Source organism: Rana temporaria, chromosome 4 (genome assembly GCF_905171775.1).
Source record: "Rana temporaria chromosome 4, aRanTem1.1, whole genome shotgun sequence".
In the NCBI taxonomy this organism is placed as follows: Eukaryota; Metazoa; Chordata; class Amphibia; order Anura; family Ranidae; genus Rana; species Rana temporaria.
The window spans coordinates 141,792,480-141,817,128 of NC_053492.1; the positions used below are offsets into that span (position 1 = coordinate 141,792,480).

Below are 24,649 nucleotides of genomic sequence, written 5' to 3' on the forward strand. Positions count from 1 at the left end.
CTGCTCCTTTCACCACTATTGCAGCAGCGGCTGACTGTGGGTGGAACGGGCTGGCTGGTGGGTGTCAGTTTGCCGACCCCTAAAAGTTCCACTTGGTACCCATGGTACCACCCGTTCCCATCATAGGGTCAGCCCTGGTTATCCTCTGCATAGTGGGTCTCAGAGCCCCTGTCAGGGCTCAGTCACTTTGCACATGCTGTAAGTTAACATTTTTCCAAGGGAAGAAAGCTAAGAGATGACTTCATGCCTGCTGCTACTCCTTTATTATCTAATTATGAGTTGGGGGGTAGAACATGACACATCCTGTGGACTGAATAAAAGAAACAGTGTGGATGGATGAATCCTCTTGCTGAACTTGTGTATTTCGACAACCATCAGCAGTAGCTGTCAGAAATCCTGAACAGCCCTGCATATTATTGGATGCAGCTGTTGCTCAGCTGAACATTTTCCATCATCCACATTATACAAAAGTTGATCCAATGATTGACATGTGTCAAAAAGGGCAGGGCCACCCACTGAGTGAGTTTTGTCTGGTCCATTAGAAATTGTACAACATTTGCTCAATAAATGGCCAGCTTAAGAAAGCAGAAGTTTGATAGCCATATTTTCCTATTTTATGTTCTAAGTTTATTCTGCAGGTTCTTTGCACAAAGTCAAGTAAATTTTCTGATTCTATGTTACAGAGACACTTCTTTCGCAATCTGGGAACTATAATAACATATGCATTTTTGGGGACTGCCATCTCCTGCATTATGATAGGGTAAGTTTATTCAACGTCCAGTAATCTGAGCGGAAAAAAAAATTTGTATACCCAACTTTTACATTTTCAGATTTAAAAATGTTTAAACCTCTCCCTGCTGGCCGTATGCATGTATGCGGTCTCTCAGTGGGTGGGCTTTAACAACGAGATGACACATATATACGTCTTAAATGTAAACATTTATGTGCTGAGAGTGCGGGCCCTGCACAATTATCGATCCGGAGCTTTCCAATTATATGACCCCCCTAGAGGGATAGGAAGGGGTTAAAAAGGCCTATTTATCTCATTCCTCTGCTTATCATTTTGTCTATTTGTTTGCTATTTTTTAAAGTTTACCATTTATTAAGACCTGCAGTGGTTATGGTACTGCGGCTTTCCTTCCGTCCCTCAATCGCCGAGCATAAGTGATTATCGCTACCATAGGAGGTATAGGGATAGTGGAAATGAATGCAGTTTCCAGGATAATTTTTCCCAATAGTTAGAATATTCCCCCAAACATGAGCCAAGACTTCATGAAGGGTGTACCAGGCATAGAACAACTTTATTGAGAAGGCAGGCTCTTATATACACCAAAAAGAATACTTGCAGTAATCAGATGGACAATGACACACTCCACCCACAACAGCATACAATGGGTACTAACGAGCCTCCAATACACATTTATCATCAATGGAAATTCACACAATACAGTGTCTTGAGAGCCAGACTAAGGTTCATTTACATGACAGTAGCAGACGACGTTACCACAGCAAGCTTTTATAGTACACCCACCCTCTCTCTGCCTGGGAGATATTGAGATCAGTTAAGGAATAAACCAATTATCTCCAGGCAGAGAGCACACAATTTTCCCAAAAGTTTGAACACCCCTTTCCACACAAGGTATCCCTACAATTATATATCCCCTGATAGCCCCGATCTGGGGGACCAACATATCCAAATTTCACCCAGATCGGTCCAGGGGTTCTTAAAAGAAAACCGAACCTATGAGAAAATATCGAATAAAGTCTATTTTCTTCACACCATTCATATGTTTTGTTTTACCTTTTTCATTTACTTTTTTTTTTAAATTCATTTTGTTAATTTTCACGTGATACCACAAAATAAATAATCTTATTCTATTTGTATTTTTTTAAGTTTACCATGCAGTGTACAAGAAATTACATTTTAGTAATTAAAGAGAAAAATTTACACTTTATCTGCAGTGACACTGTTATGTTAAAACTAGCATTGATCAAACTAGGAAAAATTTTTTTTTCCTTATTTTGATACTTTTTAATCATTAGATTACTTAGAAAATAAAATAACATTTGCCAGAAAATATTGCCCAAAAAATACTGCCAAAATATATTTGTCCCGCAATATATCCATACAATATCACTTTGGTATCATAAATAATGACAGTTCTTACCAAATAATAAACCCACAGCACATGCATTACTCTGGTCCATAGTGGTATCCATACAAGAGCTGAAGTGGTTAACAGAAAATATATTGTGTCTAAGGTTTTATTTTTCAATGTATACTGTATATAAAAGTCACCGACTTAAGATTCTAGTGAGGTTTTCTTTTTTAGCTACATTCTAAAATACTTACCTCAAGTTCTTTTCCCAAGTTCTTCACTGTGTAGTCCTGCCCGGAGATGCACAGATTTTGCAGCTGGGTCCTGTGCCTAGTGCCAGAGGTGTATTTAGGTTTTGTGCTGCCCTAGGCCTGACTAAACTCATGCGCCCCCTAATTTAAATATGACCCACCCCTTCATGTTTAAGACACGCCCTATCATCTGTAAACCACACCCCTTCCACTTTAGGCTCCACCTTTTCCTGTTATAGCTCCGCCTCTTCCTCTCTGTACATTAGCACACTCACGCACCATTCACGCCATACTTACATCAATCAAACCAGTTGGCTCCTGTCTAAATTGTTGCCCTTACCATGTGTATGTATGAATGCGAGTTAGGGACTTTAGATTGTAAGCTCCTTGAGGGCAGGGAAATTAAAGTGGGAGGATCTTCTGCGCTAACCAAGTGAATGAAGAAAAAATAAATGCAAATAAAATATAATGTGCAAATGTATTGAGAATGCTGCTCAAATCTGTAAGTGTACAAATCACTATGGATGTGGTATAAGGTAAAGGAGGGATGAGCGCTATCTCAGGCACATCTATTATGGATAAGTGTACGGGTCACTTGCTGTGAAAAGCAAAGTGAATGGCCCAGATTCAAGAAGCACTTGCACGGGAGCAAGTGTGATTTGCGCCGCGCAAGTACTGATTTGCTCCCAGGCAAATTTGCGGCTGATTCTGTAAACCAGCTAAGCCTGAAATTCTGCCTTTTTCCCGCGCACGCAGCCTCGCTGCTCCGGCGCAATTATTGCGCAATTTTGCGCGGGGTGTAACTTGCGCATTCATGTTATTCCCTCAGCTAATATGCAAATTAGGTACTGCCGATGATTCTGAAACATGCGCGTGTGATGCAAGCCTTTTTCCCCGCGCAAACTTGCTCCTTCTAAAAGCAGGGACAAGTTAGCAAAAGATGGCCACATGTCAGCTGCAGGAGCGCGCAACTTCAGCAGCACCTAGACAGACGAGCTGAACAAGCAGAGCACCCACATTTTCGGGACCTCACATCTGTGCACCAACATGCCAGGGGCAGCTATGGTTCTTGATATTCTATTGACTGAGCCGACTCGTAGGAGGGCACGGGAGAGGATTTACAGAGGGCGCTACAACCTTTTTGATATGAGTGATAATGAGGTGTATCGCATGTTTCGCTTCAGCCCTGAAGTCATCCTTGAGTTGGTAACAATCCTGCAGGATGACATCAGCAGCCCGACCCATCGGGGACAGGCAGTGCAGCCACTGGTGAAGGTAGTGGCAACCCTTCATTTTTTGGCAAGTGGCTCATTTCAGCGCACAGGTGGAATGGTGGCGGGGATGTCCCAATCCAGCATGAGCAGGTGTGTGCACCAAGTGATCCCTGCAATACTCAGACGCATGGGCACACAATTTATCAAACCAACCACGGCTGACCTGCGGCAGAAGGCAATCAGTGATTTTTATGAAATAGCCAGATTCCCACGCACTGTGGGTGCAATAGATTGTACCCATGTGGCACTACGCCCCCCCCGGCACCTCGAGCATATCTACTGCAACAGGAAGCATTGGCATTCGATAAATGTGCAGGTGATTGTGGATGCACATGGCCTCATATGGCATGTCCGTGCCAAACACCCAGGGTCAAGCCATGACAGTTTTATTTACCGACACAGCCCCATCCCAACCGAGTTTGACCAGAACATGTATGGAGACAGCTGGCTGATTGGTGAGTGACATGGGTGTCAGGTATGACTGCCCCCCCCCATGATGCAGACATCACAAGGGGCACATGCACGACTAACATCCTCCTGTCTTTTCCCTTCCAGGTGACGCAGCATATGCCCTGGGACCTCACATGATGACCCCATTTCGTAACCCTTAAACACCAGGAGAGGAAAGATTTAACGAAGCCCATGCACGTACCCGTGCGGTGGTGGAGCGCACATTTGGCATCCTTAAATCTCGATTCAGATGTCTGGATAAATCAGGGGGGACCCTGTTGTATTCACCCAACTTTGTGTGCCAAATCATCGGGGCATGTTGTATTCTCCACAATTTTGCTGAGAGAAGGGGGATGCACATTGAGCTACGTAATGACCTTACCCCCGAACCACGCAATCCCCCCCCCCCAACAAACACTACCGGATCTTCTGAGGGAAGAGCAATCCGGAATGGTCTTGTGGAACGTCTCTATGCACATTAAACACACCCTGACCTTGTCACAAGTATAATGCATGTATGCACACCACTGTGGTCCCTAGCACACACACGACACATGCACCCCAAATTGGATTAGACCCAACAATACCACATGGTATTAGGGAGCAGCAACGCCGCCTTCCAGACTCCTCGCAGGTGGTGGCTGCATGCCCTCCATGGCGTTGGCCAGGCGGGCGAGGATGGTGTTGGTCTGGGCCAACATCCGCATTTGGCGGGTGGTGGTGTTCCGCTGATGACGGCGGGTAACTCTCCCCTCCTCCCGCACTGCAGCGGTGTTGGCCTGCACAGCAGCGGTGTTGGCCTCCACCGCAGCTGCCATCCTGCTGACCTCAGCGGTTAATAAAGCGGGGGCGTTCTGCTGAGCCACCAAGCAGGTGACTATGGCCTTGGAGTTGCCACTTATTTCATCCAGGCTCCGTGAGACATGTTTGTCCAGGTCTGCATGCAGGGTGAGGGCATGCTGCACATAGGTGGAGGTGGATGCCATGCTGTCCGCCATACGTTTGACATCTCCCACCATGGCCCCTATATGGCGGCTCTGCAGGGCCTGCTCCTCCAGCAGACCCTGACGGAGGCTGGAGGGTATATCCCTGGTTTTGAACAGAGCCTTCCTGGGAGGAGAGGCTCGGGCACGGACAGAGGGAGAAGGGGAGGGGTCCACAATGGAGGGGCTTGCCCTGGAGGGGGATGACGTGCTGGCCGGGGGGGTGGTGGGTTGATCAGGGATGGTGGTATCCTCCTGGAGGAAGCCAGAGTCCTCCTGGATAATGAAAAAGGACTCCTCCTCCAAAACCACTTCCTCCACCATACTTGGCCCCGGTAGGATCTCCTCCTGTACCAGCATTGCCATAATGTCCATGGGGCCTGACTGGACCCCTGGCTCAGGTATGGATGGCGTGGGTCGCCCCGCAGCCGAAGACGGCCCAGCTTCATCATCCTCATCACCACCTGTGGATGACACCAAAACTAAAAATTTTGCTGGTGCAACACACTGCTCACATGTTCACTTCTACCCCCTCCCATGATGCACAGCAGATATGAAACAAAAATAATAGTTCCATGTTCACTTCTACCCACAAATATGTTCACTTCTACCCCCTCCCATGATGCACAGCAGATATGAAACAAAAATAATAGTTCCATGTTCACTTCTACCCACAAATATGTTCACTTCTACCCCCTCCCATGATGCACAGCAGATATGAAACAAAATAACTTACCAGTCCCCAAGTTCCCAACAGTGGAGTCGTACCCTGCAAGTCCCTCCACCTGCTCCTGCACTAGAGTTTGGGCAATAATCTCCTCCTGATTTAGTCGGATCTTACATCGTGGTCCACCTCCCGTGCCACCGGTATGTTTGCGGATAAGAGCCAGTTTCTCCCGGACCCTGCGCCTCATGTCATTTAGTTTTTTCTGGATGTCATCCCAGGAACGCTCTTGATTACCCAGGGCATTGATGTCCAGGGTTATGGCTTCATAGATAGCCCTCCTTTGGGAAACGGTGGTGTTTGGCCGCTGGGCACCATATAGGACTTCTTTATGGCGCTGGAGTGCAGCAATTAGGATGTCCATCTCCGCAGCCACGAAGTTGGCCTTTCTTTTTTTAGTTCCTTTGGGAGGTGCCATCTCTTCAAAATGGGCTAAATTTCCTTGCTCAGGGGGGGTTGTAAAAAGCAGGATGAAATTCAGCAAAGAACCTGCGCAAGTCTGCTCCTATTTATTTGCTCAGTGCAAGCAGCTGAGCAGGATTTGCCCTGAAAGTATGATAGGCGCAGTTTGACGCATGCGCAGACGGAAGCGCCATAACTGCGCATGCGAGCGCCTGGCACAAACCTCTCCTGAGCCGAAAAATGCTCATTTACATAGGGGCACACCCACTTTCACTTGCGCGGCCTTGCGCCCTCAGCTTTGCCTTAAACAGGAGCAAATTAACTGAACAAACGATTCCTGAATCAGGTGGCAATTTGGCTAAATTGCCCCAGCGCAGAGAAATTCAGCTGAGCAGCTCATGTGTAAGTAATGGGCAAATCTACCTGAATCTGGGCCAATGAGTATAAGTGCAATGGTGATATATCATCAACAGCCTTATAATATAAGAGCAAACATAGCTGCTGAATAAGTGTACGGTGTCAATATAATCAAAATACAAAGTGGCAGCTGCTGAAACAAATTGAATGCATATAATATGATCATAAGCAATGCAGTATATCAATGAAAAAGTCCATATGGTGGCTGTATTTAGTCCATTTGTGAAAGATAAAAGCGTGGATCTTCTCAACAATCGAGCTCACAGAGCGCCTACCTGAAAGATGAAAAAATCAAGCTTGGATGGCTGAATGGCAGCTTCTCTGGCGAATGGTGGCTTCTGTTTGGGGATTACCAGGCTCTATCTGCAGGCTTCAACAAAATGGAGGCTCCGAATCTAGTGCAGTTTGGTATATCAATCCAGAACAGAAAAGGAGCCCATAGTGAAGTACGTCAGTGTGAAAAACAATTTTAATAAAACATATGTGCTTGCATGCATAGATAAAAAAGCATCCAGACGGACGAGGGGGACGGACTAACGTCACTTCCGGTCGGGGATGCATCCTCCTCTGGTATCACATGCACCCGGTCTGGCCAATCACCGGCCGTTTAATGCGGGCGTCAGTCGCTCCCTCCCCCTGGCCAAGTACGCCCCATGTATGTTGCTAGCGCAAGTACCACGCTACAGGCCGCCACGCCGGGGGCTAAATTTATGAGGGAGCCGGAAGGCGGCCGCGGGAGCCGATTAAATACAAGGACTGATCGGAGGTCTTTTTTTTTCTATGGTGCCCGTGCCGCCCCCCGCAATGTGCCACCCTAGGCCTAGGCCTTGTCGGCCTAGGCCAAGATACATCCCTGTCTAGTGCATACGTGCAGAGTGTATGTTAATTGTGACTGGTCCAATCACGTTGACCTTCTGCCTTCCAGAGGAGTACATCACGCTTTAGGTCTGCCTGAATGTTTGTGTAGCGCCCCCCTAGTCCCCGGCATCAGGGAGGGCTGACATTTCATTTCAGGGTGCTGGTTGCTAGGCATAGTGAGTTGTGGACAGTCGCAAAAAAGGGGCACCAGTCACTTTTATGCTGAACAGAAGTAGGTTTATTTTTCACACAACAAAAAGTCAGGGAGAGAGGGGTAGGACAGATTCCTTAGGCAGTTACTAAGGTGGACAGCAGTACAGAAAAAGTGCCTTTACGTTGTACTCAGTGTTCTTTACTTTAGTAGCAACAGCTGTCTCCTATAGCAACAACTCCTCACAGTAACGTGCAGGACTTGGTTGGATGAGTCCGTCTTTGATGCTTTCCCAGTCTCTTTCACAGTTCCCCATCTATGTCAGAGATGCTTCTGGTACTCCATCTCAGGTTTCCACCCTTCCCTTCATGCACAAAGACAGGCCCTCAATTGCAGAGCCTAAAACACCTGGCTAGGCCTTAGGCTTCATGCCTACCCAGCACATGTGTTCCTCACACACTCACACCACACCAAGATCTGGGCAAAATGAGCCTGATCACTTGACCTCCCTGAATATTTATACTCTCCCCAGCATGCACAAGTGACCAAGAAACTCCTACTGATCGGCTGAGAGAAGTAGGCATATTCATAACCCAGTTTTACTGCAGCTCATCATACTAATGCCAAAGGCAACAGTGTCCCCTATTGGAAAATTGCAGGAACTACAGCTACACTGAGCTTAGGAGAAAACCCAAATGATCATGAAGACTACAAATTAGCCAGGTTAACTGCAACCCAGCAACACTAAATTTACAGGTAGCCCCTATTTAGGACAGAGTGCTACATTTTGTCTTGCAAAGGCTGTGCGGTGATGGCCACTAAACCTTTTGTGAGGAGTTCTATCTTAAAGGATGAACCTGAAACAAAAGAATGTACATTTATGTAAAGCCCATTAGGCAACAGTCACAAATGTGAAATAAAATGTTTTCAAAACAGACAAGAAATTAAGATATTTAGCGTTTGTGTGAATTTTGTTTTGTGGCATTTTGGTGTATTTATTAGTTGCCATTTTTTACAAAATGTGACACCTGTATAATAGTTGGTAGTCTTCTGATGTGTATTATGGGACAGGAAATGAGTGCTGTTTCTAAAAATATCACCTCCTCTAGTGTATCAACATATATATTAATTCTGTTTCATTTTGGGTCATCTCCTAAACTTTTTCATATTCACCAATGAGTGTTATTAAAACTTCTTTACAGCAATAAATTCAGTGGAGCCCAACTTGCAATTAAGGGAAGGATTCCCCTAGGCTTTATTACAGGAGATGCAACTACAGATAAATACAATTATTCCTATCTGCATCTTGTATACAATAGAGCCGTGGGGAATTTCCCCTTTAATTGGAAGTTGAGCTTGGCTGAATTTATTGCTTTAGTTTGGTTGGATCGAAGGAGGATTGATCTCAGTGTGTTGTAAGCCCCTTGCTGCTTACTTTATGTGGTGATGGACATTCATATTTTCATGGATTAAAGGTTCTCTTACATAAATCAGCTTGCATGTCTAGTTGCCCCTTAAAGTGTACTTATGGAAATAGTATTTTAAATACATTAAGTGAAAGAACTACAAAAACATTCAAAAACGAATACCATCTGTATAGAGACTAAAATATTTGGCATTTATATAACTTTACTTTGCAGTCTGTAAGGGCTGACACATACATTCTGAGCTCCCTGGGTAGAGCAATCATGTAGTATGTAAAGTCAGATGGAAGTCAGAACTTCCATATACTTTTTCTGTTCAGTGACTGAGAACGTTTCATTACATCTGCATGACAACTAGGTAACTCGTATTTGCAGGTGATATAAACAATGGCAACCTGACTGTTCTTTTCACATTGTTTGTCTTTAGCTAGTTGCGGATCTTGGATGTGCTTCTCAAGCCCAAAAAATGTATTTTAAAATACATAGGGCATTTGTAGTACATCCTAATCTTCTGCCCTGTTACAGCGCTCACATTTGCTGGCAATTTTGACAGCCGGGAGTTGCTGTGTAAATACAACGGCTAATTTCTGACATAGAATATAAACATTGTTGCTTTTGGATTTACATGTATCTGCAGATCAGAGGGATAAGCTTCAATTGGCATATGATATAAAAAACAAAAACAATGTAACATCCATCCATCACCACACCCTTTTGTTTCCTTTGTCGGCGGTGCACGGCTAATGGCGACATCATTAACAACCAGTAAAAGAGTCGGCCCCCTTAGGACTGACCCTCAGGTCAACCTCAGGACTTAAATTGGCTCATTTTGCAAGAGCAATGTATAAATATGTAGAGTAAACCATAACACCTGGTGGATGTTATAGTTTACTCTGTATATTTGTACATTGCTCCTGCAAAATTACCTCATTCAAATCCTGAGGTTGATCGATTGGGGGCTCTCACTTTTATTAGTTAAATCAGCCTGACAAGTAAAGCCTCGTACACACAATCAGATATTTAGACGATTGTTCGTCCATTTTTGGTGCATGCCAGTCTCATGTCGAAGGTGAAGAGGTTGCTCACCTAATGAAAATTCTCGTATGACAGAAACCAACTTCAGAAGTGACGTAATGTGTGGAATAGTTTTGTATTAGGACTTTTACTGATTAAAATTTTCGTGCTCGATTTAATTGATTTTTTTTTTCTTAATCGATTAATCAACTAATTTCGATTTAATTAGAACACACATACAGATCCAACTACTTTTAGCTGATCTTCCTTGTAAGCTGATTTCCAGTGGAAAAATGGATAGCAGGATACAAAAAACGCACAAAGGCAGCGCTCAATGGGAATAGCATTTAAAACATTTATAGTCTTCAAGTAGGTAACAAAATAAATGATTGCACTGGAGATAAAATCGATGTAGCTACATAAACTGTAAAAATGGTGCGAGTAATACCAAATGGTACCAAAAGCAGTCATAAAAACATGTAGCCAAGTATGATACTAGTATAAAAATGTGTACAACGATACCATTGCTGAATCCAGATGAAGAGGGGTTAACATCAGTCCATCGGCATGTAGATGTCCCGTGAAGGGAACTATCACAACTTTCAGTGGATGGCTGTATAATCCCAGGTTGGTGGAGGGAGGAAGTGATGGAGGGAGGAAGTGATGGAGGGAAGTGATACACCCCTTGCGTGTGGCAGATAGTAAGGTCCCGCCGGCATGCAGATATGAAGGCACAGCAAAGGAGCCCTTCAGATGGACACGGCAAGCCCCACCGGTGTCCGTGACATCGCCGGATCTCCGACGGAAATCCCTGAAGACCCGGAAGCTGGCGGAGAGGTGAGTCACGATCAAAACAATTTTTATAGATCAAAAAAAGGAATTAATAGTTAGATTCCACAGCCCTATCTTGAATGTCATTTTACATACAAAACCTTACTAATTTCATCGAAAATCGGATGTTGAGTTCACCAACAATTACAATTTTATAGTCTGCACATCCAGTTTTTGTCTGCCGAAATATCTGAATCGGCTGTCAAAAGAGAGGAGAGAGAGAGAGACTAAGGCCCCGTACATACGACCGAACATGTCTGCTGACCTGTTCGGTCGTGTGTACGGCCGACCGGACAGGTTTGCAGCGGACATTTGTCCAGCCGACCGTTTTCCGGCGGACAAATGTTTCTTAGCATGCTAAGAAACATGTCCGCTGGAAGCCTGTCCGTCGGACATGTTTGGTCGTCTGTACAGACTCACCGTACATGTCCGATCGGCCGCCATCCCTCGCATGCGTCGAAGTGATTCGACGCATGCGTGGAAGCATTGAACTTCCAGGGCCGCGTCATCGTCACGGCGACGGCCCGGCCACATCACGCGTATCGTGTACGCGCGGATTTCTGTCTGATGGTGTGTACAACCATCAGACAGAAATCCCCGGGTGGACATGTCCGCTGAAAACGGTCTGGCGGACCGTTTTCAGCAGACAGCAGTCCGTCTGTACGAGGCCTTAATTTCAGCATCACCTGTGCATTATTCTTTGTAACCGTCTCTTTGAAAGTCACAAAGGTTGACCATGCTTGTGCAACATGTAGACAATGAATCTTAAACAAGATGTTAATGATAAAGTTTAGATCTAGGTTTGCTTTACCTGGTCCACCAACAGCTGGGCTATGGTTACGACATGGCAACATAGACATTTTGATTTCAAGTTTAATTAAAGCCGTGTTCATTTCCCTCCAGTGTCTAACATCACATTTTATTAAAAACCTAGCATACAAAGTCACTGGTGTTATTACTGAGCAATCTGCTTTACAGATTAATAAGTTTCATTGGCTCCGCTAAAACGTCTGTGTTCTCCTGTGTCTATTAAACTAGACAAACTGTAAAAAATTAATCCATTTATCCAGAAGCAGAAATTAAGCACAGTTATTTTAATAGAAAGTTAAATGAAGATGAACAGCAGAAAAACATATTTCTGCAATCAGTCTGAGGTCTGTGAGCAGTAAGTGTGAAATGTGCTATGCACCACATTGCGAATATCATTTGAGGGAACAGGAACAAATTCTATTTAGATATGCAAATCTTGTTGCACATTTCAAGGGTTTGGTGTGTTTTCCTTCACTACCCTCGTCAGAAAATCTTTCCATCCGTTAATGTTTTTCTTGTAAGAGGGTTTTAGGAAATGGGAGAAACGTAATGTCTCTTGTCAGGCTCTGGTATTGCATCCCGCTTGAAAAATTACATGGCAGATCTGTTTTCTATTAAGGTCTGCTTAGCTAACCAACATTTCGGGTGATTTACTAAAGTGTCATTTGTTTTTGTTTTTTTGCTTGATCAGATTTTTAAATCTAGCCTAGCAAGCTGACAGAAACGCATATTGACTATGTAAGGTGACCTTTCCTTTTAAAATGCCAATTGCCAGGCTGTCATACTGACCCAGTGGCTTTGATATTTTGTGAGAGAGTTCAACTGTCGATTCACTAAACTGAATGATCTCAGAAGCCATTGAAACAAGCCTGAAGCCCGTCGACACAGGTCATTGGGGTGTTGGATTTATTGGAGCACTCAGTTTACTTTACTTTGAGTTAATATAGTAAATACTATGAAGAAGAAGGACATAGAAAGTAGGTGAGACACTCTGTCCAGGCTAACAGATGCAAACTGAAAATGTGGCTCCTCTGCTGAAAGAATTTGCATTGTGTGAAATAGTTGTGAAATGGCCATCTGTTTCATATTTATTGTATGTATTGTCACCAGGAGGCTTTTCTGGTTATTATAAGCATTAAACCACTTGAATACCAGGCCTATTCTGACACTTTTCGTGTACATGTAAAAATAATTTTCTTTTTCTTTTTAGTGTATGCGTGTGTTGTATGTATGTATGTGTGTGTGTGTGTGTGTGTGTGTGTGTGTGTGTGTGTGTGTGTGTGTGTGTGTGTGTGTGTGTGTGTAATATAAATATATATATATATATATATATATAAAAAATTCTAGCAGAGGCCCTAGAGAATAAAATACTGGTTGTTGCTATTTTTAATGTCATGTGATATTCACACATTTTCAAAACATGTTTTTAAGTTTTTGTTAGCACTTTTATTACTTTTGCAAGAAATGTAGACCTCACTTTTGATAGTAATAAAGCATGACAGGTCCTCGTTATGGAGACATCTGGGGTCTATAAGGCCCTTAGATCTGTCCTCTACCCTTGAAAGCATAACATTAAAAAAAAACATTGATCTCATGCTTTTCAAAAAAAAAAAAATTCAGTGTTTACATTTGTCCTGAGCAGAAATGATGAAATATCTTATCAGCACAACCCCATCAAAAGGTGCCCATCCCCTTTCAGCCTGCCCCCCTCTATAAAGCCTGTCAGTGCCCAAAAAAAGTGCAGATCAGTGCCCAAAAAAGTGCCAATCAGTGCCACTCAGTAATGTTTGTCTGCCTATCAGTGCCCATCATTTTTTTTAATTTTTGTTACATTAACGTTGTTTTCCGTTTTTTATAGCGCAAAAATGAAAAACCAGAGGTGATCAAATACCACCAAAAGAAAGCTCTATTTGTGGGAAGAAAATAATAAACAATTTAGTCTGGGTACAGTGTTGCATGACTGCGTAATTGTCATTCAAAATGTGACAGCGCTGAAAGCTAAAAATTGTCCTGAGCAGGAAGGGGGGAAAGTTCCTGGTATTGAAGTGGTTAACGACAAAAAGCAAACGGCCACATAGATATGTACCTGATTTATTTAGGGCCTAGTGTTTAGTCCTGACTTTTTAAAGAATTACTTATGTTTCAGTAGCTCAGTGTAGTCATACTAATGAATTTCATGTATAATAATCTGCAATATGTTACTGTATTTGAAACATTACAAGTACCATCTTTTCTTCGCCCCCGTTAAAGTCTATATAATCAGTTAATTTATCATCTGTTTTGTGCCATTACTATTGCGCAGTGTCTAAGTAGAACATATGTTGGCTATGTTACTTCATAAATTAATAATAAAAAAAAAAGGTTTAGATTATTTTACAGTTTCACATCACATTCATTATCAGTCTATGGTGCATTGCCATCTTGTGGTGAATCAAGCTAATTGCAGAAATAACATGTAGCACAGAAAAATCTATAATTCAAAGTGCTTCTCTCTCTTTAGTATTTGGCTGTGTTATTCACATTGCATTGCATTTTCATGCACTTATGTGTTGCATTTATATGCATTGGCATTCATTTTAATGTTCATCCATTAATGAACATTTTGCAGATGTATTTTCCTTTACATCAGCTTTTTTTCACTTTAGTACTTCAGCTGCATTGCATTAATATATGTTAACGTGCATTGTGTTGCGATAAAATCTATACATGTTGCTTTATATACACTGCACATGTATATGACTTTGTAGTGTGAACTTGCAGTGACCTGTGTTTATGCGCTATAGAAAAATGCTGGACACACTTGCGCTGATTAGTAACGCACATTAAAGTGCCTGGTATTTAACATGCCTTTTTGTGTGTTTGATGCTTTTATCATGCGTTTTTGCAGCGATAATGCTTGGTGAATGCCCCATCTGCGGTACATTATTCCACCCCACTGGTCGGTAGAATACGCTCCCTGTTCAGTAGTAACCCACTTTCTCAGTAGTAGTACCCCCACACAATAGCACATTACAACCCCCTGCTCCCTATTTAGTAGTGCATTTCATACCCCCCTTCACACTTTGCCTTAGTAGTATATCCCCCCCCAGAATTTAAGAATTGCAGCACTAGAAGGTTAAGAGCCTCTTGAACCCCTGTAAGTGTGGACAAGGCTGAACTTCAAACTTTAAACGTATTTGAACCTAGGCCCTTGTCCAGCCCCAGTTGTGAGAACTGCGGAACTTTGGCTATGTCTGGTGATAAAGGACTCCAGGCTATTTGCTCTGTGGCATCTGCAAATTTTACCCATATTCTTTCTGCTAAGTCTTATTTGTAGAGACCTTTCTGGCTTAAAACGAGGTAGCCACTACCTGCAATGAGCACCCTTGACTTGGTAGCTGTCTGGGCTGGGCTAGGCCCTTCCTTCTCTGGGCTGGCTGCTCAGCTATCAAGTTAATTGCCAGCTCCTATCTCTTCACAGTGACTCACCTGATGATGATTTCCTGCTCATTTCCTGCTTACCTAAGCTGTCCAGCCCAGATGATCTCTGCCTTTGCCTGGTCAATATCACAGAGACTACCTCCTGCGTTCATGTTAAAGACTTTCTTGGCTGACTTTCCTTCTGGCTCCAGATCTTGCTTGCTGTTCCACAATGCTGATTCCTTGCTTCCTGACGTTCTGGCTTGTCTATCCGTTCCGGTTACCGAACTTTGGATATGTTTTGACTATGTTTTATTTACTTTTATTAATAAATAAGTGTGATTTTAACTGTACTTTTTTTTCACCTCAGAGAACTGTATCAGGAGACTTAATCAGTTTTGCGTTCATTCGCTGTCTCAATCATAGTTCACATCATCGTGGAATTTCTTCGAAACTTTATTATTTCATATATATATATATATAAAGGGCCTGTTACGGGCCCCAAAGAAAATATAGAAAATACATTATTTTCCAGTTTAAGAAACCCCCCCGCCCTGACCCACCCAGCCCATCCTCCTCTCTCCGACCAACTATCTCAAGTCATGTCTCCCTTTGCCTATTTGCCCTTCCTGCTCTATACCATCCTGTCTACGAATCTCTGTGACAGCTTATATTTTACCCAATCTTGCCATTTCAGTTTAAATCCCCCTTCTCCTTCGTCCCCCATAAACCTAAGCTGTTCTGTGTAATAAATATTGTTTATTTTACATAGCCAGTTCCTCACCATTGGGCTCTTAGGATCCTTCCACTGTCTGGGAATCAAACTTTTTGCTGCATTTAGGGTATGGGGAAGCAAGGTTCTCATATACAGTTTGATAGACATTTTTGTCCCATGAAACAGGCAAACCCACGGGTCTGCTGGTATTGTTCCTGTAATTCCCTCTATTATTAATATAACTTTGTTTTAATTTTTGGGCAAATTCATGGTTTCTGACAGTAGACGAAGGCCATGAATTCAGAAGATGCAGTCAATCCACTTGTTGGTAGTATTTTTTCCAGATTGGATGAGCAGGATTACTGCATAGATCAGTTTGTCATGGCATTACAAATGCTGAGTTGCATGGCTCACCTGGAATCTCACACTGTAGCTTCTCCAGTACAACCTGTGTTGCAGGCCGTCCCTGCTGCTGCTCCAGTCTCTGTGCAGACACCCACCTCGAGTATTACCTCTATAAGAGATATGTTTGGTTCTGCTCATATTCCCCAGTGATTTGGGGGCGATCCAGTCTAATGCAGGGGGTTTGCTCAAGCAGGTTGAAATATACTTTGAGATGCTGCCCCAGGTGTTTCCCACGGACAGAAGCAAAGTAGGTTTCATGATATCTTTTGCTTTCTGAGTGGGCCCTGGCCTGGGCAAACCCTCTATGGGAGACGCAAAAACCGATTGTCTAAGTTACCCAGAGTTTGTGGCTTCTTTTAAAATGGTATTTGACATTCCGCTTCTGCTGCCAAGTGCCTCATGTCCATCAGAGTACGAGAACTGTTGCCGATTTATGCCATTGAGTTACGTACTCTGGCAGCAGAGATTGCTTGGAACAATGAGGCACTCGTAGATACCATCAAGGATGAGATAGCAGCCCAAAATATACTCACTGAAGTGGAGAATTTGATCATGTTTGCCATCCTCATTGACTCCAGACTCAGAGAGACTCTCTTTTAACCCCTTAACGCCCGCCGCACGACTATTTACGTCCGCACAATGGCACGGACAGGCAGATGAGCGTGTATATATACGTCCTTGCCTTCTAGCGGGTGGGGGGTCCGATCGGGACCCCCTTCGCTGCGTGCGGCGGGCGGATCCCCTCGGGGAGCGATCCGGGACGACGGCGCAGCTATTCGTTTATAGCCGCTCCGTCGCGATCGCTCCCCGGAGCTGAAGCACGGGGAGAGCCGTATGTAAACACGGCTTCCCCGTGCTTCACTGTGGCGGCGTATCGATCGAGTGATCCCTTTTTATAAGGGAGACTCGATCGATGACGTCAGTCCTACAGCCACACCCCCCTACAGTTGTAAACACAGCGCCCCCTGTGGTTAACTCCCAAACTGCAACTGTCATTTTCACAATAAACAATGCAATTTAAATGCATTTTTTGCTGTGAAAATGACAATGGTCCCAAAAATGTGTCAAAATTGTCCGAAGTGTCCGCCATAATGTCGCAGTCACGAAAAAAATCGCTGATCGCCGCCAATAGTAGTAAAACAAAATAATTAATAAAAATGCAATAAAACTATCCCCTATTTTGTAAACGCTATACATTTTGCGCAAACCAATCGATAAGCGCTTATTGCGTTTTTTTTTTTTACCAAAAATAGGTAGAAGAATACGTATCGGCCTAAACTGAGGAAAATAAATGTTTTATATATGTTTTTGGGGGATATTTATTATAGCAAAAAGTTAAAAATATTGAATTTTTTTCAAAATTGTCGCTCTATTTTTGTTTATAGCGCAAAAAATAAAAACCGCAGAGGTGATCAAATACCACCAAAAGAAAGCTCTATTTGTGGGGGAAAAAAGGATGCCAATTTTGTTTGGGAGCCACGTCGCACAACCGCGCAATTGTCTGTTAAAGCGGCGCAGTGCCGAATCGCAAAACCTGGCCTGGGCATTTAGCTGCAAAATGGTCCGGGGCTTAAGTGGTTAATGAACGCTTGCGGAAGCCTCCTGTACATTTGTCTCCAAGCTTTGCAGTCCGACCCTTGCCTCCCTCACCTCCCATGCCTCCTGTTACCGAGTCAATCAGTGAAGATGAACCCATGCACTCGGGCTTCACATCTATGGATGAGCATCATATAGAATTTTAAGCAACTATTCTACTATTTTTAAAACATGCCTCTGCTGCTAAACTCCTCAGAATTGAAGCGATGAAGTCCAGCCTGAGTTTGTTTGGGTCACAGGAGTGCAATTTATTTGCACTCCTGTGACCTGTTTTCAGCAGAGAGCGGTCTGAAGTCCGCTCTCTGCTGACATCAATGGAATCTGTCCAGGCACCGCGTCATCACAACAATAAAGTCTGGATCCACCAGGTGCCTGGACTGATGCCTGTCTCAGCCTCTCAGCTCCCCGCTGAGAGCCTGAGACGGCCGCTCCCGCCCCTCCACAGCTCAGTGCTTCAGTAAGCGTGGGGGCAGAGCGGAGAGTCGCTGACTGACATTCTGCAGCTCTCTGCTCGGGAAGCTGAGAGAACCGAGCCATCAGCTGTGTTCGATGGCTTCGTTCTTAGTGCAGAGACGGAGGGGGACAGATACAGCAGTATGATTATGTGGGGGAAAAATCCCATACTTCTCTTTTAATTTCCCATCACCTGGCACACTAATGGGTGTATGGGATGCCTGGTTCCATGCCATGCATTTTGGTTGCTTTTGATGAAGTATGTGTCCTGTAGAGATGTAGTAGCCCGTGGAGGAAACCAGAGAGTGCAGGATTTGATCTTCTAAAAATCCTGAAGTTTCAAATGCAGAAGTTTCCCTCTTCACCCAAGTTGTGTTTGGTGGCGTGGGTAAGGGGATGGTTAAGTATTTATTTGCGTTGCAGAGATGCCTTTATTGCATTTTTAAATACAGCAATGGAAGTGCTTTAAAAAGGTTGTTAAGCCACTCTATGCCGGCAGGTCACATGTGCGGCATTCACCTCTCTTGAGAACTGGTAACGAACAGCTTATTTTTATAAAACACAGGCACAGGGGCACATCAAACAATTAAACAGGCATGATGGTATAAAACATTAACTTAAACTTCAGCAACAAGAAGGGAGGGGGGTGGGCACTGACACAGGAGCAGACAGGCAGGGAGGGGATGGCGGGAGAGGATGAAGGAGGGCACAGGAGAGTTGCAGATGGAGGCATGTAAACTGACCATGGTGTCAGGGCTCAGCAGCCATGATAAACCATGGTCAGTTTACAGGGGTGAGGTCATAACAAGGCAGGATTGGCTGTGTCCTCAATCTCCTTTCTCTGTCATTAAGGTTTCAAGGCTAACTTTTGGTAACTCTCCCATGTATTTTCATGTGAGTGGGAGCCCACTAACATGCGCTGCCATGATCTATCTGAAATGACAGGTGGTCTTTAAATGTAAGGACTTATTCTTGCTGGTAGTTAGAATTGTTAATATTTGCAAACAAAATGAAGGTTTTCTATTTAAAAAAATAAGCTGTGAGGTTAGTTAAACAGCGATATCGGAACAGATTCAATCATACAGTTTGTAATGTGTGTGTGTATGTGTGTGTGTATATATATATATATATATATATATATATATAACAATGGGATAAAGGAATATTCCTGAACTCTGGTTTAACTCATGGTTACTGTGAAATTGTGTGAATGCATCAATGCAGTGCATGTTTTCTCAGCTTGCAGTGCTTGGATTCATTGAATGAGTTTACCTAAAATGTAAATATTGCAGAATATAAAGTCTCATTCTACAATGTTCCATTTCATGCTGAATAAACTTACATTAATAATTATCTTAAATAGAATTTCAAAAGCATGTTAAAATAAATTTGCTAAAAATCAAAAAAATTTGATTTTAAATCCAAAAATTCTGCAAAAAAAAAAAATTTGATTTATATCCACCCTGATTTCAGTTCTTCACTGTGCAGTGTGTTGCCAAATGTTTTCTTAAGAACTATGGTCCCAGCTGCCTTGAGATCATCGCACCAACTGTTGTCGCCCTTGACCATGGTGGAGAGATTGGAATCTGATTGCTTCTGTGGACATGTGTCTTTTACACAGGTAACAAGATGATATTAGGAGCACTCCCTTTAAGAGTGTGCTCCTAATCTCAGCTTGTTACCTGTTTAGAAGACACCTGGGAGCCAGAAATCTTGCTGATTGATAGGGGATCAAATACTTATTTCACTCATTAAAATGCAAATCTTTTTTGAAATGTGTTTTTCTGGATATTTTTGTTGTTATTCTGTCTCTCCCTGTTAAAATAAACCTACCAATAAAATTATAGACTGATCACTTCTTTGTCAGTAGGCAAACGTACAAAATCAGCAGGGGTTCAAATACTCCCCCCCCCCCCCCCCCCACTGTGTGTCTATCTCGCTATCTCGCTTGGCTGCCTAGGAGTGGGGGCAGGCAAGCACCGCCGGCGGGCAAGGTTGATCGGGAGCCATTCTCCCGGTGGAAGCAAGCATGGAGTTAGAGGAGAGCCACGGGGTCACCGAGCAGTAAAAGACACTGTAACAGCTTACATTCAAACTGTCTCCTCTCTGCTCCCTCTCACACAGCCTCGCCTCATCCTAACCTCCCGCATGTAATAGACGGAATTAATTCCAGCATTGGACCCGCATTCTGTCTATTACAGGCATGGGTTAGGAGGAAGCGGGGCTGTGTGAGAGTGAGCAGAGCGGAGACCGTTTCAATGTAAGCTGTTACAGCGTGTTTTACCACTCAGTGATCCCGCGGCTCTCCTCTAACTCCATGCAAGACTCGTCCACCCTCTTGCTTCCTCCACCCTGGCAAGGCTGCAATGTGGAGCATGGTGAGGCTGCAATGTGGAGCATGGTGAGGCTGCAATGTGGAGCATGGTGAGGCTGCAATGTGGAGCATGGTGAGGCTGCAATGTGGAGCATGGTGAGGCTGCAATGTGGAGCATGGTGAGGCTGCAATGATGGGCACAGGTCAGGCTGTGCTGAGGGGAACTGATAAAGTTGTTGTTAATATTTATTTTTTGTACCTTAATTCTGAATAAAACATTTAAGTGTCATTTCATGAGATAATTTATGATGGCGTGATTAGGGGCGGGGCAGGGAAAGGGTTGGGTGGGGCATCTGGTGTCGCGTAACCCTTGAGACCTGCCTAGTAGTGGACTTGAAATTTTCTTTTCATGTGACAACACTGAAACAAATGACACTTTGCTACAATGTAAAGTAGTGAGTGTACAGCTTGCATAAGAGTATACATTTGCTGTCCCCTCAAAATAACTCAACACACGGCCATTAATGTTTAAACCACTGGCATCAAAATTGAGTACACACTGAGGCGCTTTGCAGGCGCTATAATGGTAAAAATAGTGCCTACAAAGCGCCCTGAAAGAGCCGATTCTGTCTCTCCTTGCAGCATCTTTGGAGCAGGGAAGGAGCGCTGTGTATACCGCTTCTGCCCATTGAAATCAATGGGCACAACGTCTATACCGCCGGCAAAGCACCGCTGTAGAGGCGTTTTGCGGTGGTTTTAACCCATTCTTGGCCGCTAGCGGGGGATAAAAGCACCCCGCTATTGGCCATATTGACGAAAATTGACGGTAAAGCGCCACTAAAAAATAGTGGTGGTTTACCGCCAAAGCCCCCATTGCCCTAGTGTGAAATTGTCCAAATTGGGCCCAATTAGCCGTTTCCCCTCTCAGTGTCACTAATGAGTGTCATGGGACTCATTTGTATTACAAGGTTTCAGGTGTGATTGGGAAGCAGGTGTGTTAAATTTTGGTGTTATCGGTCTCTCACTCTCTCATACTGATCACTGGAAGTTTGACATGGCACATCATGGCAATGAACTCTCTGAGGATCTGAAAAAAAATATTTTTGCTCTATATAAAGATGGCCTAGGCTATAAGACGATTGTCAAGACCCCGAAACTGAGCTGTAGCATGGTGGCCAAGACCATACAGCAGTTTAACAGGACAGGTTCCACTCAGAACAGACCTCTCCATGGTCGACCAAAGAAGTTGAGTGCACATGCTCAGCGTCATATTCTGAGGTTGTCTTTGGGAAATAGATGTATGAGTGCTGCCAGCATTGCTGCAGAGGTTGAAGGATCAGTTTGTCAGTGGTTTGACCATACACCAAACACTGCATCAAATTGGTCTGCATGGCTGTCGTCCCAGAAGGAAGCCTCTTATAAAGATGATGCACAAGAAAGCCAAGCACATGGACTAAGGACATGGATTACTGGTTTAAAAAATTTGGTTCAGATGGTGTCAAGCATGTGTGGCGGCAACCAGGTGTGTGTCTTGCCCACAGTCAAGCATGGTGGTGAGAGTGTCATGGTCTGGGGCTGCATGAGTGCTGCCGGCACTGGGGAGCTACAGTTCATTGAGGGAACCATGAATGCCAACAAGTACTGTGACATACTGAAGCGGAGTCTGATCCCCTCCCTTCAGAGACTGGGCCGCAGGGCAGAATTCCAACATAACGACCCCAAAAACACCTCCAAGATGACCATTGCCTTGCTAAAGAAGCTGAGGGTGAAGGTGATGGACTGGCCAAGCATGTCTCCAGACCTAAACCCTATTGAGCATCTGTGGGGCATCCTCAAACGGAAAGTGGCGGAGCGCAAGGTCTCTAACATCCACCAGCTCTGTGATGTCGTCATGGAGGAGTGGAAGAAGACTCCAGTGGCAACCTGTAAAGCTCTGGTGACCTCCATGCCCAAGAGGGTTAAGGCAGTGCTGGAAAATAATGGTGGCCACACAAAATATTCACACTTTTTAGGCTCAATTTGGACATTTCCACTTAGGGTCGTACTCACTTTTGTTGCCAGCAGTATAGACATTTATGATTGTGTGTTGAGTTATTTTGAGTGGACAGCAAATTTACACTGTTATACAAGCTGTACACTTACTCACTTTACATTGTAGTAAAGTGTCATTTCTTCAGAAAATATATAATAAAACATTTACAAAAATGTGAGGGGCGTACTCACTTTTGTGAGATACTGTATTTTTTTTTTTTTGTCCTATGGTATCCTTAGAAAATGTAATATTTTTTCTTTTCAAGACAATATCAAATTCAAAAGAAAGTTATGTTTGGCCTGAGAAATATATACATACTTTATGTAACAATTTGTTATCACTGAATAGACAGGTTCTGTATGAACACCAGTAACTGTGATATGAAATAACATGCAAGTAGCTGTGTACAGTTTGCAGCATTTTGCTATAGTAGCCATTAGGTGGTAGTATCATCCTGCTTTTGGAAAATCATTTTAAATCCGAAAGGCATAGATGAATAAAGGCCTGTAAATTGGACACTGGAGTAAAGCTGAATTAAAAAAAAAAAATGTTGAGACATTACAATTTACAAAATGTATCTACTAGTTAGTTGGTAGACTTTGTGACAGGTTCCATGAGCCTGATCCTATGTTTTTGTGTCATGCAAACCAGTTGTTGATATTGTGGGTAGCTATGCACACTAAGGAATTCATGTTCAATAAAAGCCAAAAGCACTGTTGCTTTATCAGTATCCAAATGTAAGAATATATTGTTAATGTAAGAAAATGAATAGGTTAGAGCTAGGGTACATTACATTATTTGTATGAGTCTGTATTTTGTTTGTGTTGAGCCCTGTGACATGGTAGGTTTTTAGCTCCTGAAAATTGGTTTGGGGGTTTGGCATCAGAAAACTCGGTACACAAATGTCGCCACTAATACCCTTTATTGCATGTGTTATACACTTATCACACCTGAAAAATGAAACCGTAAGGTAACGGTCACCTTTAAAGTGGCTCATGAAACCACCAATTTAACTGTTTTACAATACAGTTGCATCCACAGCATATCTCTGTTGCCAGTGAGCTTATGACCGCTCTCACCTTCCTTCAAGCCTTCACACTGTTTGTCATAGCTGATCCCATGTTCAGCATCATGGCAACTGCAGATGTAAACAGAGGATAAGATAGCACCGTCCTTGGCTGTAAAAGATAAGAGGGTTTAGTTTTACATTAAGAGAGGAAGATTGGGTGAACTAGGGCCAGCACTAGAAGCTAAAAATGCTTTCCTGTATGTGCATGTGCTGACATCAAACAGGGTAAGAGAACAGATATGACAGGAGGAGAGAGCAGAGTGAACAGAAGAATGACCTTACCAGTATCTCCTTCGATGCCCGGTCAGCAGGCTGGGGTGTGTTTTGACCTTTTGTTAAAGTAGAACTAAAGGCAAAATGTTGTTTTCATTTTGGATAGGCAAGAGTTAATAACCCCTCTAAGATTTTTTTTCTGCCATCTGTGTCCCTTTTGAGGAGATTTCCCTTAACTTCCTGTTCCATAGCCAAATGGGAAGTAAGAGGAAGTTCCTCCAATGTGAGGGAATTCCTAGTTGTCACCAGGTTCATCAAAACTGGTATTCTCACTGAAAGATTTCCCCTCTATCCCTGTTGTAGGGACAGTCCAAAATTTGGGATCTTCTATTACTTTCACTCTCAATAATATTGATAAACAGGACAAATAACAAGGGTGAATCTCACTATTGAGGGCGCAGACAACAGTAAAAACCTGACAGGTGTTCTAATCCTTCCCAACTCTATCCATGTTTACGTTAAAGTGGTTTTACTTGTTTATCTGTAGTCTTCTCTTTCATACAACTCTTCAAAAGTGCAGAATTGTGATAAAATCCTTCATCTCTCAGGACCAGAGAAGGGGGGCAGAGAGCTGCAGTTACAGCTCTTATACACTGTGAGAGCTGATTGGTGAAAATGGACACACCCCCTTTCACTCAAGGCACAGGAATGAAGGAAGAATACAGAGCTGTGTTCTGAATAGACCAGCTGTGTGCTGGACATTAA

At 43.5% G+C, this 24,649-nt stretch overlaps 1 protein-coding gene across 1 annotated transcript in view; it reads left to right on the forward strand.

Moving 5' to 3' along the window:
• The window catches only part of SLC9A9 (solute carrier family 9 member A9), an 876,572-nt gene that overhangs the window by 63,180 nt on the left and 788,743 nt on the right, over positions 1-24,649 (forward strand). Inside the window, exon 4 of the mRNA XM_040349109.1 lies at positions 684-760. Coding sequence (XP_040205043.1) covers positions 684-760 — 77 coding nt within the window. The remainder of the gene's footprint in view (positions 1-683; positions 761-24,649) is intronic.